The following is a 15,793-nucleotide window of genomic DNA, read 5'->3' as shown; positions in this document are numbered from 1 at the left end:
AAAAATTAAGCTTAAATCTATATGCTCAGAAAACACAAATGCATATGGCAGAAAAATAATTATCTTTGGAAATATCCCTATCAAAATGAAAGCATATATATATATATATATATATATATACACATATATATATATATATACATATATATATATATATAAAATTATAAGTTTATATATAACTTAAAAGTATCCACTGTTTATTTTCAAATACAAAGCAGCAAACGCTTCTTAGTATCTTTGTTAGCATTAAAATGTTTTAAAATGCACTCAAGAGAAATAAGATTTTATAGCAAATCGTTGCTCTTTCTTATTCAATGTTTTACTAAAAAGGGAAGACTAAAATATCATCTGTACACCTACAGTGCTGAACATCTCAATCTTCCCTGCAAGGACCATAGACAATTGAACCATGTCAGCAGGTTTTGGCATCAATAGTTGTCCATTATCATCTGTCATTTGTACTTTGGTACTGTACATCACAAATGGATTTTGATTGTTTTTCACATGCTTAGAACTCAAATTTATCAGCTGGATATTCTCCATGACATAATGAAAAGCAACTTAAGAATGATTTTAAATGATGGCTAATACAAATCACTTTTCATGAAGAGACAATCAAAAATAATTTCTATCATAATTGATATTTTATATACTTTGTAGAAGTGATTTTAAAATGCTTTGGAACAACAGTTTAATACAAGAAAAGGTTTTAATCAGGATAAATGAAAATTCCATGCCAGGTCTGTTATAATACATTAGAAATTCTTCAGTATAAACTGGGGTTAATTATATATAAATTCTCCTCAACAGTGGAAATGCAATATTGAGTGTAAAAATGATCATTAGAGCCAGATTTGCTTATCTCCTTTGTTTTTAATGGTATAAATTTATACAAGCATTATAGGGGAATGGGGGTTTTTTTATTGGCCATAATCCCTTTATAGCAGCATATCTGGGAAACATTTCACCCCTTATTCTTGTATTTCTAGGCAAAATGGGCAGATCTTCTAGCACTATCCTTGTCAAACACTTGAATTTGGCCATTTTTCTGTTTCAATAGGATTCAGTCTCCTGTTGTAGTGGCAAAGGCACTGAATTTGGAATCAGAAGAGAAAGTTAAAATTCTGAACTGTGATCAATACAATGACCCACTACAATTCCAGAGGACTCATGATGAAACATGTTTATCAGCTTCCCGAGAGAGGTGATGAACTCAGAGTGAAAAATGAATTATATATAATTTTTGACATGGCCAATGTGGGAATTACTTTTGCTGAACTATGCTTTACTTTCTCCTCTACACCCCCTTCCTCTCCCCCAAGGTATATGTGTTGGGAGGGACAGAAAATAAATGAAGAAAAACGAAAGAAAAAAGGAGAAAGGAGGAGAAGAAGCAGAAACAGAAACAGAAAAAAAAAGCAGATAAATTGTAAATAAACAAAAATTTCATAAATAAAACCTAACAGAAGGGAAAGCAAAACAAGACAAAGTCTATGTTAAACCCAAGAATCCAGATCAATATGAAGGCTAACAACTTTATCATGATAGCTACTATTTTCTACAACAGCAGAACAGAAACTTATGAACTTTATCTTCTCATTTAAAGTCAGATTTTATAATCATGTTATTATCCTCAAAAGATATGTCTAAAGCACTGAGGACCCTCCTCTCTAGTTCTTCAGGCTTCTTAGTTGACCTTAAATAAAATATAACCCATCTACAATTGAGTATGGGAAAGATATTTATTTGAGAGAGGACCGTGTACTAGGAAGGCCTTTGTTAGTGGCCAGAGCTTTGGCCTAGCCCAGGAAATACCCTATCTGGATCTATCTTAGAGCCTTTGCATAGGACAGCTTATAATGCTAATTTGAGTCTCAACCTAAGGCTAGGACTAGTAAACAACATGTTGTGGTAACATGCTGACCTTTAGAAAATCATCTTTTTTCTTTCCTTGAAAGCCGAGAAAGTAATTCTGGGCCTGAATTTGGGGGTTGGCTCTGAACATTGTAAAATAAATATGCCCAGTCCACCCTAGTCCATTTGGCACTCATTTTCTCAAAAGGATTCCACTAGTCAATTGGTTTTCTTTTCTCCCCTAACTCCCTCTTGTTTTTTGGTTTTTTTTTCCTACATCTTTTATTGGTTGCCAAAGGGGAAAAAAAGGGGGAGATTGTGTGATGACAAATCTTACAGGGTCCTTAGGACTCTACCTATTAACATACTACTGGTAAAGTTATGAATATAGTCCTTCTGGGAAGGAATTTGGAATATGCCCTCAAAGACCCTAAAGTATGCATACCCTTTGACACTGAAGGTTCCAGAAATAGGTGTTGAAGGAATGCAGAGTTAAGCAAGCAAAATCAGATAAGCATTTTTATACAATAACTACACTGCAAAAATAATAATAATAATTTAAAGAGATTTAAGAATTCTTAAGAATGCAAAGATCAACTATCCAAATGATGAAGCATGTACCCATTTTTGACAGAAAAATGATGGGATTCAAGGTTCAGAATAAGATAGATATTTTTAAATGGAGACAATGTGGGAATTACTTTTGTTTTACTAAGTTTATTCACTAGAAGAATTTTTTTTTTCTTTTCAATCGAGAGGAGAGATATAAAGGACAGAAAATAGATTTTTTCCAAATTGAAAATAATTAAAGTTTTAAAAAGGGATCTGATACAGCCCTTTGTTCTGTACTTCTCTAATGCACTTAGCTTTAATACAAAATACCAGATATGAGTTTGTCTTATTCCCTGTCAGAGTCCAAGTATAAAGATGACAGTGTTATCTAAACTTTTCACCTCTTCCCTCATCTACCACAGTGCCTGGCACATAACAGGCCATTTATAAAATGCTTCTTGAATGACTTAAAAAAAGAGAACAACAAAAAAAAGTGCAATTCCTTAAGTTATCACAGAATCAACACACTACCCAATAAATGTTTATTAATCACATTAATAATATGTCTGGAGACTGTATAAGGCATTGGGATACAAAAACAAAATTGAAACAATTCTTGCCCTCATTCCACCAAGAGAGACAATATGTACATAAATATATAAAACAAATACAAGATAAATGTTTGGGAGGAACAATTCTTGTCCTCATTGTTTACATTCTATCAAGGGAGACAAGAAGATTATATATAAATAACTATACACAAGATAAACACAAGATAAATTTTGGGGAGGAAGGCACTACCTATTTGGAGATCAGCAAAGTCTTTATGTAGAAGATGGTCCCTGAATAGAATTTTCAGGGAAACAAAAGATTCTACAAGATGGGATTGAGGTAGGAGCACATTCCAAGTGCTGGGGATAACTAGGATAAAGTTACAGAGAAAAAAGATGTAATATCCTTTATAGGGATAACAAATAGGCCAGTCTGTCTGGAACATAAATTGTGTAAAGAATAATAATTTATAATAAACCCTGAAAAATAGTCTGCAGAGATTGTGAAGGTCACTCAGCAAATTAGCATTTAGTAAAACTGTACCAAGCGCTGGGGAAATAAAACAAAAGCCAGTCTTTGATTTCAAGGAGCTCACATTCTAACAGGTGAATCAACAAGCAAATAACTATGTACAAACAGGCCAAATACGGATAATCTGAAAACAATCAACAGAGGGAAAGCACTAGCATTTAGGGATTAGAAAGACTTCCTGGAGAAGGTGGCATTTTAACTGGGGCTTTAAAAAAGATGGAAGCCAGGAGATGGAGATAAGGATGGAAAGAATTTTAGGTAAGGACAATCATTGAAAATGCCTGGAATCAAGCAAGAGATGGAATATGCTAAAGTGCAACAAGGGGGCCTGCATCACCAGATCCTTCACATAAGTGAAGGAGGAAGTTGTAACTATAAAATTAAAAAGATGGGGATATATGAGTGAAATGAGTGAAATCAGAGGATTTTATATTTGATCCCAGCAGTGATCCTGAAAGCTAATGATATTTACTGAGTGGTGGTGCAATGGGAGGGGATGACAGTCACAACTACACCATACAAAGTTATTACAGATAACTTTGGCAGATGAAGGGTAGATTGGCACAGGAAGACATTTGAGGCAGACAGATTAATCCAGCAAGCAATCCCAATAGTCCAGGAGTGAGATATGACAAAAGCCTGCATTAGATTATTGGCCAGTGTTAGAGGAGAGAGGGAAACATATCTGAGATATGTCACAAAAATAAAATCAACAAGTCTTGGCAACAAATTGGATACATGAGATAAGGAGTTGAAGATGACACCTACATTGGGTCTGAAGGACTGGAAGGATGTTAGTGCCATCAGTAGTAAATAGGAAAGTTTGGAAGTGTGGGGGAAAGCTTCAGGGAAAAGAATGTCTTCAGTTTTGGACCTACTAAATTTAAAATGCCAGTTTAAGATGCCAAACAGGCTGTTGGAAATGTAGGACTGGATGTCAGCAGAGAAGTTAGGGTTGGATCAGTAGAACTGAGAATTATCACCATAGAGATTATAGTTGAATCCATGGAAGTTTATGAGATAACCAAGTGAAATAGTATAAAGGAAGAAGAGAATCCTGGACAGAGCCCTATGGGATACCCATAGTTAGCAGACATGACCTGGAAGATCCAGCAAAAAAAGACAGAAAAAGAGGTCAGGAAGATAGGAGAACCAGGAAAGACAAGGTTCCTGAAAACTTAGAAGAGAATATCAAGAAAAAGAAGATAACCAACAATGTCAAAGGCTGCAGAGTGGTCCAGAAGGATGGGGATTGAGATAAGATTAATGGACTTTGCCATTAAGAGAACACTGGTAATTTTGGAGAGAATAGTTTCAGCTGAATGTGTTATGGGCCAGAACTTGAAACAAGGTGCTTTAAGTCAGTGTAATTGATAGAGACAATGGTTATTTAACATGTGCTTAGCAGTTCTCTAGTTCAGTACATGTACTTAGTACTTACTATAGTTCCACAAGAGTCACACCTTTAAGAGAGCATATATAAGCTAGGAGCCTCAACCAGGATTCAGCTAGGGAGATTCAGAAACCAGAGAAGGCAGTTGGGGAGAACTAGGGATGACTAGAGAAGTGGTGACAGTCCTCCTGCCTTCCCCACAGAAACCAAGACACATTCAGGAGGACCTCAAGAAGCTGGCAGAGGCAGAGAAGACAAAGGACTGGCGGCAGGAGCATAAGCTATGGGAACCCAAGGAGAGAGATAGGCCTCTAAGAAAGCTAACCAGGCCCCAGGAAAGAAGACAAGACTTGGAAAGAGAAAATAAAGGATTTGGACTTTAATCTCTGGCTGCACTTATGATTACTGAACTGAAACGAAGGCTGTTCCCAGAAGCCCCTCGAGAAACCTGCTCCCAGAGAACATTACATTTTAGAAAAGAATATTAAATGAATGATCCAAAGGGAAATCCAAAAGGAGGTCTCTGCAATTTACCTTAGAGGCAAGGGAAGCCCCTAGAGTTTTTGTTTTTGAACAAGGAATGACATGGTTACATCTTTGTATTAGGAACATCACTCACTTTGGAAACTGGGAAAGACAATTGAGAGGGGAGAAATTTGAGATAAAGTGACCAATTAAGTCTAGGACAGAGTAAAGGCCCAAACTAGCATGGTGTGTGAACAGAGAGAAATTGATGGATGAAAGAGATGTCATGAAGGTTGAATCAATAAGATGGCCAATGATTAGATGAAGAATGAGTAGGGCTGACAGAAGAGAGTAATTGAGATTGAGTCTGAACTACTGGAAAGATAAGGTTACTTTTTACAGAAAGAGGGATGGATTTAAGTAAAGAGATAATTAAATAGAAAGCTGTTGCTCCTACTATCTGTACACCAACTCCAAATTCAGGATTGTAAAATTTTAGAGCTGAGAGAGACCTTAGACATCACCTGGTCCAACTCCTTGATTTTATACATGATAGTATTTGCATTCCTATTTACTGTAGAGGCACAATTTTCATGGAGATGTAGGGCAAAAAATACTGATCTGGGAGTGGAGTGACATGAAGCCTAGTTTTGTTCTGCCACTAATGTTTGTTGACCTGAGGCAATTGGAGTTAAAGTGACTTGCCCAGGATTCACAGCTAGAAAGTGTCTTAGGCCAGATTTGAACTCAGGTTCTCCTGACTTCAGAGCTGCCGCTCCAATAAATATTATTACGTGACTATTAAATGCAAAGCCCTGTGCTAGATAGGATACAAAAGTTCTTAGCTTTTCTGGTCCTCAATTTAAATATATATATATATATTAAAGAGGTTGAACTAGATAATATCTAAGGTTCCATTCAACTTTCATCATCTATTATTCTAAATTGTACAATTATGTTCTATTTGACATTTATCAACAAGATCACATCAATCTTAGTACTCATACCTCATCAACACCCTCTGCCTCTGGTATCCCTCTGATTGGGAAGAAGGAACAGGAAAGGAAAGCTCTTCCCATAACATTTATTTAAGGAGGGTGCCCAGGCCAGCCATCTCTCCATTCTAGCCAGCTGTGTGTACTCTATCATGCCCTTAGGGCTGTCCTTATACCCATCATTTAGCATAATGTCTGGCACATTTATTATTGTTTATTAATCAATCCTGATTGGTTTGCTGTAGTTAGCTTCTTGTTTCCTTAATCCACACCTCACACAGCTCCCAAACCGATATATCTAAAGCCCAGATCTGACCATTAAATTCCCTTGCTCAAGGAGTTCCAGTGACTCCCTTCTGTCTTTAAGAAAAAAATATAAATTTCTTAGTTTGACCATTAAAGTTCTTCATTATCTGAGTCCAACTTAACTTGTTCAGGTTGAGTTCATATTACATTCATTTTATTCTCCAGCCAAACTGGTCAACTTGTTGTTCTCCATATGTAAAATTTTATCTCTCATCTCTCTGTCTTGGCAGAGACAGTCCCTATTGAAGGAATGCTTACCAACCACACCTTGCTGTTTCTTGGAATCTCTAGTTCTCCCCAAATGGGTTCAGAGAGCTAGAAACAACCTTAAACAACTGAACAACAAAACTCATTGAATGATCACTGACTCAGATAAACTGAGGCCTGTTAAAGACCTTCAGTTAGAAAGGCCAAAATCATTCACTGTATTCTGGACGATTGTCAGTCATCTTGATCTGTCTTTGATGGCTTTGGAAGAGAGAGTGACAGCTCTGCCTTGTGATGATTATTATGATTATACATATATATATATATGACTTTGAGAAAACAAAGAACTAAGACAGGACATACAACTATTTCAGGCTGCCTCACATTTTGAAACAATAATTATGATTAATAATGGTTAAATATGCAAACTTTTCTTCAATTTTTTTTCTTTCAAATTTTGTTAGTTATGAATTGCTGACTAAGGACATCTTTTGCCATCATGTTTATTTTCAAAACAGTAGGGTAAAATACTACTACATTTTAGGGATGTTCATAGCTTTAGAAACTTAACTTACAAACAGTTTCTGAATCACAAACACTTGAACTTACTTCTGATTGCTGTCTGCCCTCCCCACAGCCTCTATCCTGGTCCCAAGGGGGGAAAAAAAACCCTGTATTTTTTTTTTCTTTCTGTGGGATAGGAAGCAAAGGAAAAGAAGTGGCAGTGAAAAGCAGAAGCAATTAGGACATCTGCCCCCTGGAGAAAGACTCTGAGGAAGCTAATTTATCTATGTTTTTTTTTTTTTTTTTCACCTCAAAATAGCCTTCTCCTTACATTGGCTGAATTTTATTTCTTGAACCAGAATTTTAATGAGGCGGTATACTGAGAATGGTATTTAAGAGTTAGAGAACCTATATTTGAATCTTAGTTCTATTTACTATTATCTGGCTCTACGATTTATTTGTGTGACCCTAAAGATATAACAACCTTTCTGGGCCTCTGTTTCATCATCTGTAGAGTGGGCAGAGAAGAGTAGAATGAATTGGGCTGAATTATCTGAAAGGCCCCTTTTAACTGTACATACCAGAGTTTCTTACTTTTTTGCTCAAGAAATTTTTTATACAACTCCAGCTATATAGGTATATAAAATAGACATTTGCTGGTAATAAATCATGAAGAAATTTATTTTAATATTTTAAAACATTTGATGTGGTGTGTGTGTGTGTGTGTATATATATATATATATATATATATAATTTTACCATTGATTAAAAATGAAAGCAAACTTACATACTAATGAAATGGATATGGCTGATTTTTACATAAAGAACTAAATTTTGGTGGAATATTTGATATCTTTTACTATTGCCAAATTTTTCATGACACCCACATTCAGTTATGTGCTTGATACCCATAGTTTAAGAAGCTTTGATATATACTCTTAAGGTTAATAGATATCCTCTTATAAAACCATAATTAAATAGCAAGTCCTCATTCACTCATGGTTGGGAAATTGTTGTTTTTGTTTTTCCTTAAGCAATGGGGTTAAGTGACTTGCTCAGGGTCACACAGCTAAAAAGTAATGCTTGAGGTTGGATCTGAACTCAAGTCTTCCAGACTTCAGGGCTAGTGCTCTACTCACTGTGCCATCCAGTTGCCCCAATGGTTGTAAGATTGTAAAATTTCTTTTTTTCCCCAATTCCCAAACTGTGATTGGCCAAATCAAGGGAATGAAAGCTCTAGCCATAGCACCTACCCTTGTTCCTATCATATAATCTAAAACTGGTTTGGAGACACTCTGCTTTTGCATCTGCAACTTTACTTGATCTGAACTCCACCCAACAGGAAGTCCTTCCCAGGATAAGCTGATCACCAAAAATCTCATCATTTTGTATCACTGTATCACCAAGGCCCTGTTAACTTCCTTAAATCCTCAACCCCTTCCCTTTCCATGCAACTATTCCCCCCCCCAACCTCCTTTGGAAGTCTGGAGAGTGGAGCACTCAACTATACCCAAAGCTTCCCTTTAGAGAGAGAGCAGAATGTGGACCTTCCATCTGCATCTCTGAGAAATTACCCAAGTGTCCTCCCCTACTCCTTTCTAGCACTCCTTTGTGTGTTGTCTTCCCCACATCAGACTATAAATTCCTAGAGGGCAGTGACCATTTTTCATTTTGTTATTTGTATCTCCACCATTTAGCACAGTGCCTGGAACATAGTACATACTTAATAAATGTTTACTAAATTAAATTTAATTGAGTTCCCAGATCAAAATTTTCAGGGACTTTAGACTCAGACAGATGTTCAGGTTATTATTACTGAGAGTGGCTGGCACTTATTGTGCCCTCTAATATCCTCAAAATTGACTTGGTTGTTTATCATCATCATAGCCCCCCAGATAAGTGAGGTAGGCACTAATACTTCTGAAAAAATAAGAGGCAACATTACCAATGCCCTCCAAAACTACTGCTCTGGTGTCTTTTTTGGATTATTGGAAAGTGACAAAGGCATGAAGTAGCTATGTGCTGCTGCTGATGAATGACCGCTTCTACGTCATGCCCAACCTGGGACATCATTACAATCCACTCTCAAGTCAATATTAATCAATCAGCAACACCTCAAAGAGGATGATAGGGAAGGAGAAGAAAGAAGTAGCTGCCTCAAGAGAGTTATCACTTCAAATTAGTGGCCTCCCAACTTCTTCTACTATCACCCTATCACCCTGTATTTGGATCACTTATATACCTGTTACATCCAATAGCTGGGGCAGTTAAGTAAACATACATACAACAATGTAAAGAGTACCAGATCTGGAGCCAGGAAGACTTATCTTCCCGAGTTCAAATCTAGTATTAGATATTAATTAGCCGTGTAACTCTGCAAATCATTTAACCCAATCTGTCTCAGTTTCCTCATTTGTACAAGCTAAAGAAGGAAATGTCAAACCACTCCAGTATCTTTGCCAAAAAGCACACCATCAAAACCTCAATGGAGTCACAAATAGCTAGACCAACTGATATGACTGAACAACAATTGTACTGTAATTTCCAGACCCTCATTTCTGGTTCCCTTAGTCCCCATGATTTAGAATACCATCTGGGGCAAGGTAAAAACATCTTTTTCCTGCTACCTCTACCATGTCCAAATTAGTTCTTTTCTTCCCATTCTTACTTAGTCTTCATACTCTTCTAAAACACCTTTATCTATCTAAACAAAATTTTCTTTGTCTTAGAACTTTTCCTTTCAAACTCTCTCCATCAGTTTATGGAAACCCGGATTTCTCTGAAAGATATTTTACTCTTAACAACTATCTGCAGTACTAGCAGCTTGTTCTCTCACGCTGGGACACAGTGGCCCAAAAAGAGTTGTTTGACCCCTTTCTTGCCATTGCTTCTTCTATCCCTTTTCTGTGCTGGCATCACTCAGCAACATCTTTTTCTTTGAAGTTCTCTATCATCCTGTCAGAGTTCCTGTTGCAATCATCTACTGGTTTTCTTAAAAAGTTTGGGATGTGGCTCATGATCTTTTCTTCAGAGAAACAGCAGCTTTATGAAATAAATCCTATAAACTCTTCCCTTCATATTTAGAGTTTCATATCAGCCACCCACATGGGCAGCGACACACCTTAGATTTCACTATCCTACAAAATAACTTTTAACTATAAGATACTGAAAGAAAATCTTTTGATCATAACTTTTAACCTTTCCACCTCACCCTCTTTCTCACTCCTAGTACTCTCATAAGTCTTAGCAGTACCTCCTGTATTTTCAACTCCTCCTTAATTTCCAGAGTCCTCCAATACTTCTTTCAACCCTTTAGTCTTTTTCATAGACCAACTAGACATTATATTCCACTAAAGGACCTTGTCCCCTTTCTCTTCCACCGTTCATACTCTGACAACCCTCACTCCTGCACTATTCACACCAGCCCCTGCACACTTTATTATAAGAAATCACAAAACTGTATTTTCTGCATTCTTTACAAATTTAACTGGAGTCTAACTGATATATAGAAATTCTTTCACTTTTTTCTGAATGATTCTCAGTCATGATCCATAAACTCCCAAACATTCTCATGCTGACAAATCAACCCCCCCACTTAAAAAAAAAAAAAAAAAAAAGACCGTTTCTTTCACTTTACTGAAAAATTAAGGTCATTTACCATAAATTTATCTCTCCTGCTCCACAATTCAAAACATCTGAGGAAGGGGTGATCCCTTTTTGTCAAGTAACAACCCTATTTTGACCTTTTTTAAATCTATAAACCTGCTGTGATCTCTCTCATCTTTAACAAAAAAAATTAATTCTCTCAAGTTATCCTAGAGCCTCGGGAGCATTCCTCTTTTTAACTGTTAAGCTCTCAGAAAGTCCATACTACCAGGCTTTTCTTTCTTATCAACCAGTCACTTCTTACAATCAATCTAATGAAACCTGATTCCATTACTCTATTCAAATTGTTTACCAGAGATGTCCTAAGAATTGAATATAGCTTTCTTGGCCCACTGTTCTCCTTCCAGTTTTTCAACTTGTTTGACGGCCTTTCCCAAATCTTCTTTACTATATATCATCTATCTCCCATTCAACAACAGGAATAATCCCTAAGATTCTGTCCTGGCATCTTTGTCCCCACTCTTTCCCACTAGCATGGATACAATTACCTCTATACAGAGGGCTCCCAAAGTTATATATCTTAATCCCTCTGCTGAATGTCAGTTTTCCTATCCTGAACTGCCTATTGGGCATCTCTAACTAAATGTTCTGTTTGCATCTCTAATATTTCCAAAACTGAACCAATCATCTAAATGCAGCCCACCTCCAAATTTCCCTATTTCTAGTGAAAACACCACTACCCTCTTTCCTGTCATCCAGGTTGTTACCTTGGAGTCACTTTCTTCTGCCTCATTCCCCATATTCAATCCGTTCTTCAACGGTTGCTTCTACCATTAAATAAAAATTCCTCATTCTAGAACTTAAATCTCTCCACAATCTGGCTCCAACCTACCCTTTCCAGCATTATTTCACATAACTTCCAGCCAAATTGGAATAGTTTTTTCCAAACTGGATATTCCTTCTCCTGTCTCCATGCATTTGTACAAGCTGTGCTCTATTCCTAGAATAAATGAAAAAGTATTTACTGAATGCTAACTATGTCTCAAGTATTGTGTACTATCTCCTTAACTCAGCCTTTCAGAACTGCTCTCTTTCAAGGCTCAGCTCAGATGCCATTTTCCTCCAAAAAGTTTTTTTCTGAGCCATCAGCTGTGAGTGCTTTCTTCTTTCTCAAATAATCTTGTCTTATATAGACACATGTCATACTCACCCAGTAAAATGTAAATGAGAATAGTTCTGTCTTATCTGTGTCTTTGAAACACCCTCCTCCACCTAGTGCACAGAATATAGGAAGGACTTAAACATTAGTTGAATTGAATTAAATTGACTGGGAAGAGGTAAAGAAGGTGATTTGTAGCCATGATGCACATAAGGAAGCATACTAGAAGAGCAGTACAAAGGTTCTGGGTATTGATGGTAGAAAGGATGATGAGGTTACCAAGGAAATTTATTTATTTGTTTTTCAATTTACCTAAAATTAAATCTGTACTGGGGGGTGGGGGGTAGGAAGCTTCTTGCTCTCAGGACTCAGTTTACAAATTTAACTGCAGTCTTAACTGATATAGAAATCCTTTCACTTTTTTCTGAATGATTCTCAATCATGATCCATAAACTCCCAAACACTAACTTACTATTATTGGTAATAGATTTCAGTATGCTATGGGTTATACTCTGAAAATGGCCTAGGATCCTAACCAACTTTGAAAAAGAATGTACAATGACTAATTTTACCTACTTATATTTATCTCTGAATAATATTAACAATGTCCTATTTTTATTTCTACTACAAAAACAACAAATATGCTAGGAGTATATTGTATATTAGATATGAAAAAAACCCCTGATATATTACATATATAACACACAGATATACAAAACCCATCTATCCATAAATAGCCAGCCTGTTATAAAAATGTCTTTCCCCTCCTTCCCCTTCTGATGCTTGAAAAGCAGGCGATTTTAGATTTGATGTGACAGAAAACTTCTGGATAAATGAACCTCTCAAAAGTGGAATAAGCTACTTGGAGAGGTACTGAGCTCCCTCTAAGTCTTCCAGCAATGGTCAGATAGTCACTCATCCTGTATATAAGCTATGGGGAAGAGTAAATGAGTATGGGTTGGAATAGAGAGTCTCTGAGATTATCTTCTAACTACTTACGTGATACTGTGAAAATAAAATGTTCACATCCCTTACAAAATGTTACCTATCGACATCAAATCAATTAACCAAATATTTACTTTGGATGCTAGGTCCCCTAGATTGTCTATTTCATTTTAAGACAATGAAAATAAAATGTTTTAGTTTTTTTAAAAGCACTTTTCAGTATTTTCAAATAGAGGTTGAATTAGACTACTACTTTTCAAAAGTGTGTACTTTATTGGCCATACTTCCCAACTTAATTTTCCAAGAAAAACTCTCCTAGTAATTTATTTCTAATATTTGGTTCACACAATGTGATGTTAAACTTTTTCCTAAATGTTTTATTCCCTCGGTTTCCTCATCTGCAAAGTAAGAGAACTGTGCTAGATCTATGATTCTGTGATTATCCATTTAGCCCAGATGACAATCAAACATCAAGATAAGGCCAAAAGGTTTGAATAGCAGGACGTACAATGCAATTATTCAAAATACCTTTTAGGGATGGGGGTTGGTAAGCATGCATGGCATCACAAGACAAGGCTAACAAGGTCCTGCCAGATAATTCTCTATTTCAAACCGAATCTTTAAGAGGGTTGTAGGCACCAAAAGCAATTCTGAAAATGTCAAATACCACCCACCCCTTAAGCATTTATAAAGGATGGAGAGTAGAAATGGCTAACGTCATAGTCCAATTTAGCAGAGCATTAAGCCCCTTATTTCAGACCTGCTGCGTCTGAAATGTGGTTAAGAGCCCATCCATCATGACAGTTTTTCTCCTCTCAAAAGACCTCCTTTGTCTTCTCGGTCCCTGCCTGAACACAGGCAGCTCTCATAGTCCCGGCAGCACTTACACTTGGAAACCGGCCATGGAACTGAAACCGAGCCCTAACTTTGATTCCATACAAATACTGCAGATTTACAGAATCCTAGAATATCACAGCTGGAAAGAGATATTTAGAGATCACCCAACCTACCCTCTCATTTTGAACCCCAAGGGGCAATAACTTGATCAAGGTCACTCAGCTGGTACAGGGCAGACCTTGGTTCTTGAACTCGGGTATTCTAACTCCTTTCACTCTATCCCACGGCACCAAGTGAGAGGGCCTAGCTGTCATTTTACGCGCTCCGAGGGACTTTGGGCCAGGTGTCCACTCCGACAGCGCAAGAGGCCGACGTCGGCTGCTCCGCCAATACTTCCTGCCTCAGTACACCTGCAAACCCCAGATTGATGAGGCGCCCAAGTCAAGGCAATCATCATTTATTATGCGCCCACTGAATGCCAGGCACCTGTGCCAAGCCCGGGGTGGGGGGGAGGAAGGGGGAAGGGGAGAGAGGGAAATCCGGCCCATTTACCTCCATGCAGCGGCAGGGGAGCCAAGACCTGGCCCCTGACCTCCACCTTGGGGGAGTCGAGGCCGTAGCGGCCGCGGTCGATGCGGAAAGTCCAGGGGCCGCCCCGGCCGGGCTCGTGCACGGTCACGTTAATGAGCGCCGTGTAGTACTCCTGGCTTGCGATGTCCGCCCGGGCCGCGCACAAGCACCATTGCAGCACGGCCAGGAGCACCAGGCCGGGCCGCCGGGCCCCCCTCCAGCACTCGGCCATGCTCCGGGGACGCGGGACGGGGCTGGGGACGAGGCCCGGGCTCGGACCGGGACGGAGAACGCACGCAGAGAGGCTGCGCTGCAGGCAGGCCGGGGCCAGTCGGTGCGGCCCGCGGGGCCCAGAAGCGGCTCGGAGCCTCGCTCGGTGGGCCGGGCAGGGCCGGGCAGGGCAGGCGGCAGCAGCGGGCGGGCGGGCGCTTCTCAGCGCGGCTGCAGCCGGCCCATTTCCCCCGCCCCGTCGGTCAGGGTGGGGAGGGCGTGCCGGGGCGGCCCGCTTCCCCCGCAACACCCCGGGCCCGGATCGCAGACAGGTCCATGGAGCCCAGGCGGGCAACGAATCCGCGGGGCTGCAGCGGCGACGGCTCCTCCCTCGGCGCTCCGCCTCCCTCAGCGCCCCTGCCCCTGGGCGGCGCGGCGGCCACACGGGCTGCCAGGGGCAGACGGCTGGGCTCAGCCCCTCCCCAGTAGCTCTGCGTGGCTCGACTCCGCCTCAGACTGGGAGGCGGAACGCGCCGGGAGGGGAGCGGGGGGGCGGGGAGGGGCGGGGAGGGGCGGGGAGGTAGCTCCTCCCCTCGGGATCCTCGGGAGGGCGCAGGGCAGGGGGGCGGAGAGCGGCGAGGAGCGGGGACTAAGGCGGGGCCTGCGCCTCGGACTCGACTCAAGCTGCCAGAGGACCGGCCAGAGGCCGCTCCACAAGGGAAGCAGGACGAGGCTGGGGGCGGAGCTCGGATTTCTCGACTAGCTGGAGCCAAGCTTCCCCGCCCACAAGAGCCGGCAGCTGGCGCGCAGGCGCCCTGGGCAAGAACAGCCCACACCTAAGGACACGAGGCGCTCGGTGAATCGAGCTGCCCTCCCTGAGGGATTCGGGAAAAAGTGGCCAGCTTTAGAGCTGCCTTCTCCCGATGCGCGAAGCTGCGCCCGGAGCTGGCGGAAGGGAAGAGAGGGGATGGAGAGGTCGGGCTAGGCAATGGAGATGAAGAGGACAGGCGGCTCTCGCTGTCAAGTAGCAGTAGGGACACCGAGTTGGAAGCCTAAAGGTCCGTGTTTCAGGGTCTCGTTCAGCTGCTTTACCAAAGGGCTGAGCTT

At 40.1% G+C, this 15,793-nt stretch overlaps 1 protein-coding gene across 4 annotated transcripts in view; it reads right to left on the bottom strand.

The window, feature by feature from the left end:
* RNF130 (ring finger protein 130) overlaps positions 1-15,085 on the bottom strand; it is a 130,013-nt gene extending 114,928 nt beyond the window's left edge. The window contains exon 1 of one of the 4 annotated variants that reach the window (XM_031953818.1): positions 14,459-15,085. In XM_031953818.1, coding sequence (XP_031809678.1) covers positions 14,459-14,708 — 250 coding nt within the window. In that variant the 5' untranslated portion in view covers positions 14,709-15,085. The remainder of the gene's footprint in view (positions 1-14,458) is intronic. The other 3 variants (XM_023506823.2, XM_023506827.2, XM_023506820.2) reach the window with 3 other exon arrangements.
* Positions 15,086-15,793: the final 708 nt, after the last annotated feature.

The sequence above is a fragment of the Sarcophilus harrisii genome, chromosome 2 (genome assembly GCF_902635505.1).
Source record: "Sarcophilus harrisii chromosome 2, mSarHar1.11, whole genome shotgun sequence".
Classification (NCBI taxonomy): domain Eukaryota; kingdom Metazoa; phylum Chordata; class Mammalia; order Dasyuromorphia; family Dasyuridae; genus Sarcophilus; species Sarcophilus harrisii.
The sequence above is the reverse complement of the archived record's forward strand: the minus strand, read 5'-3'. Positions and strand labels throughout refer to the sequence as shown.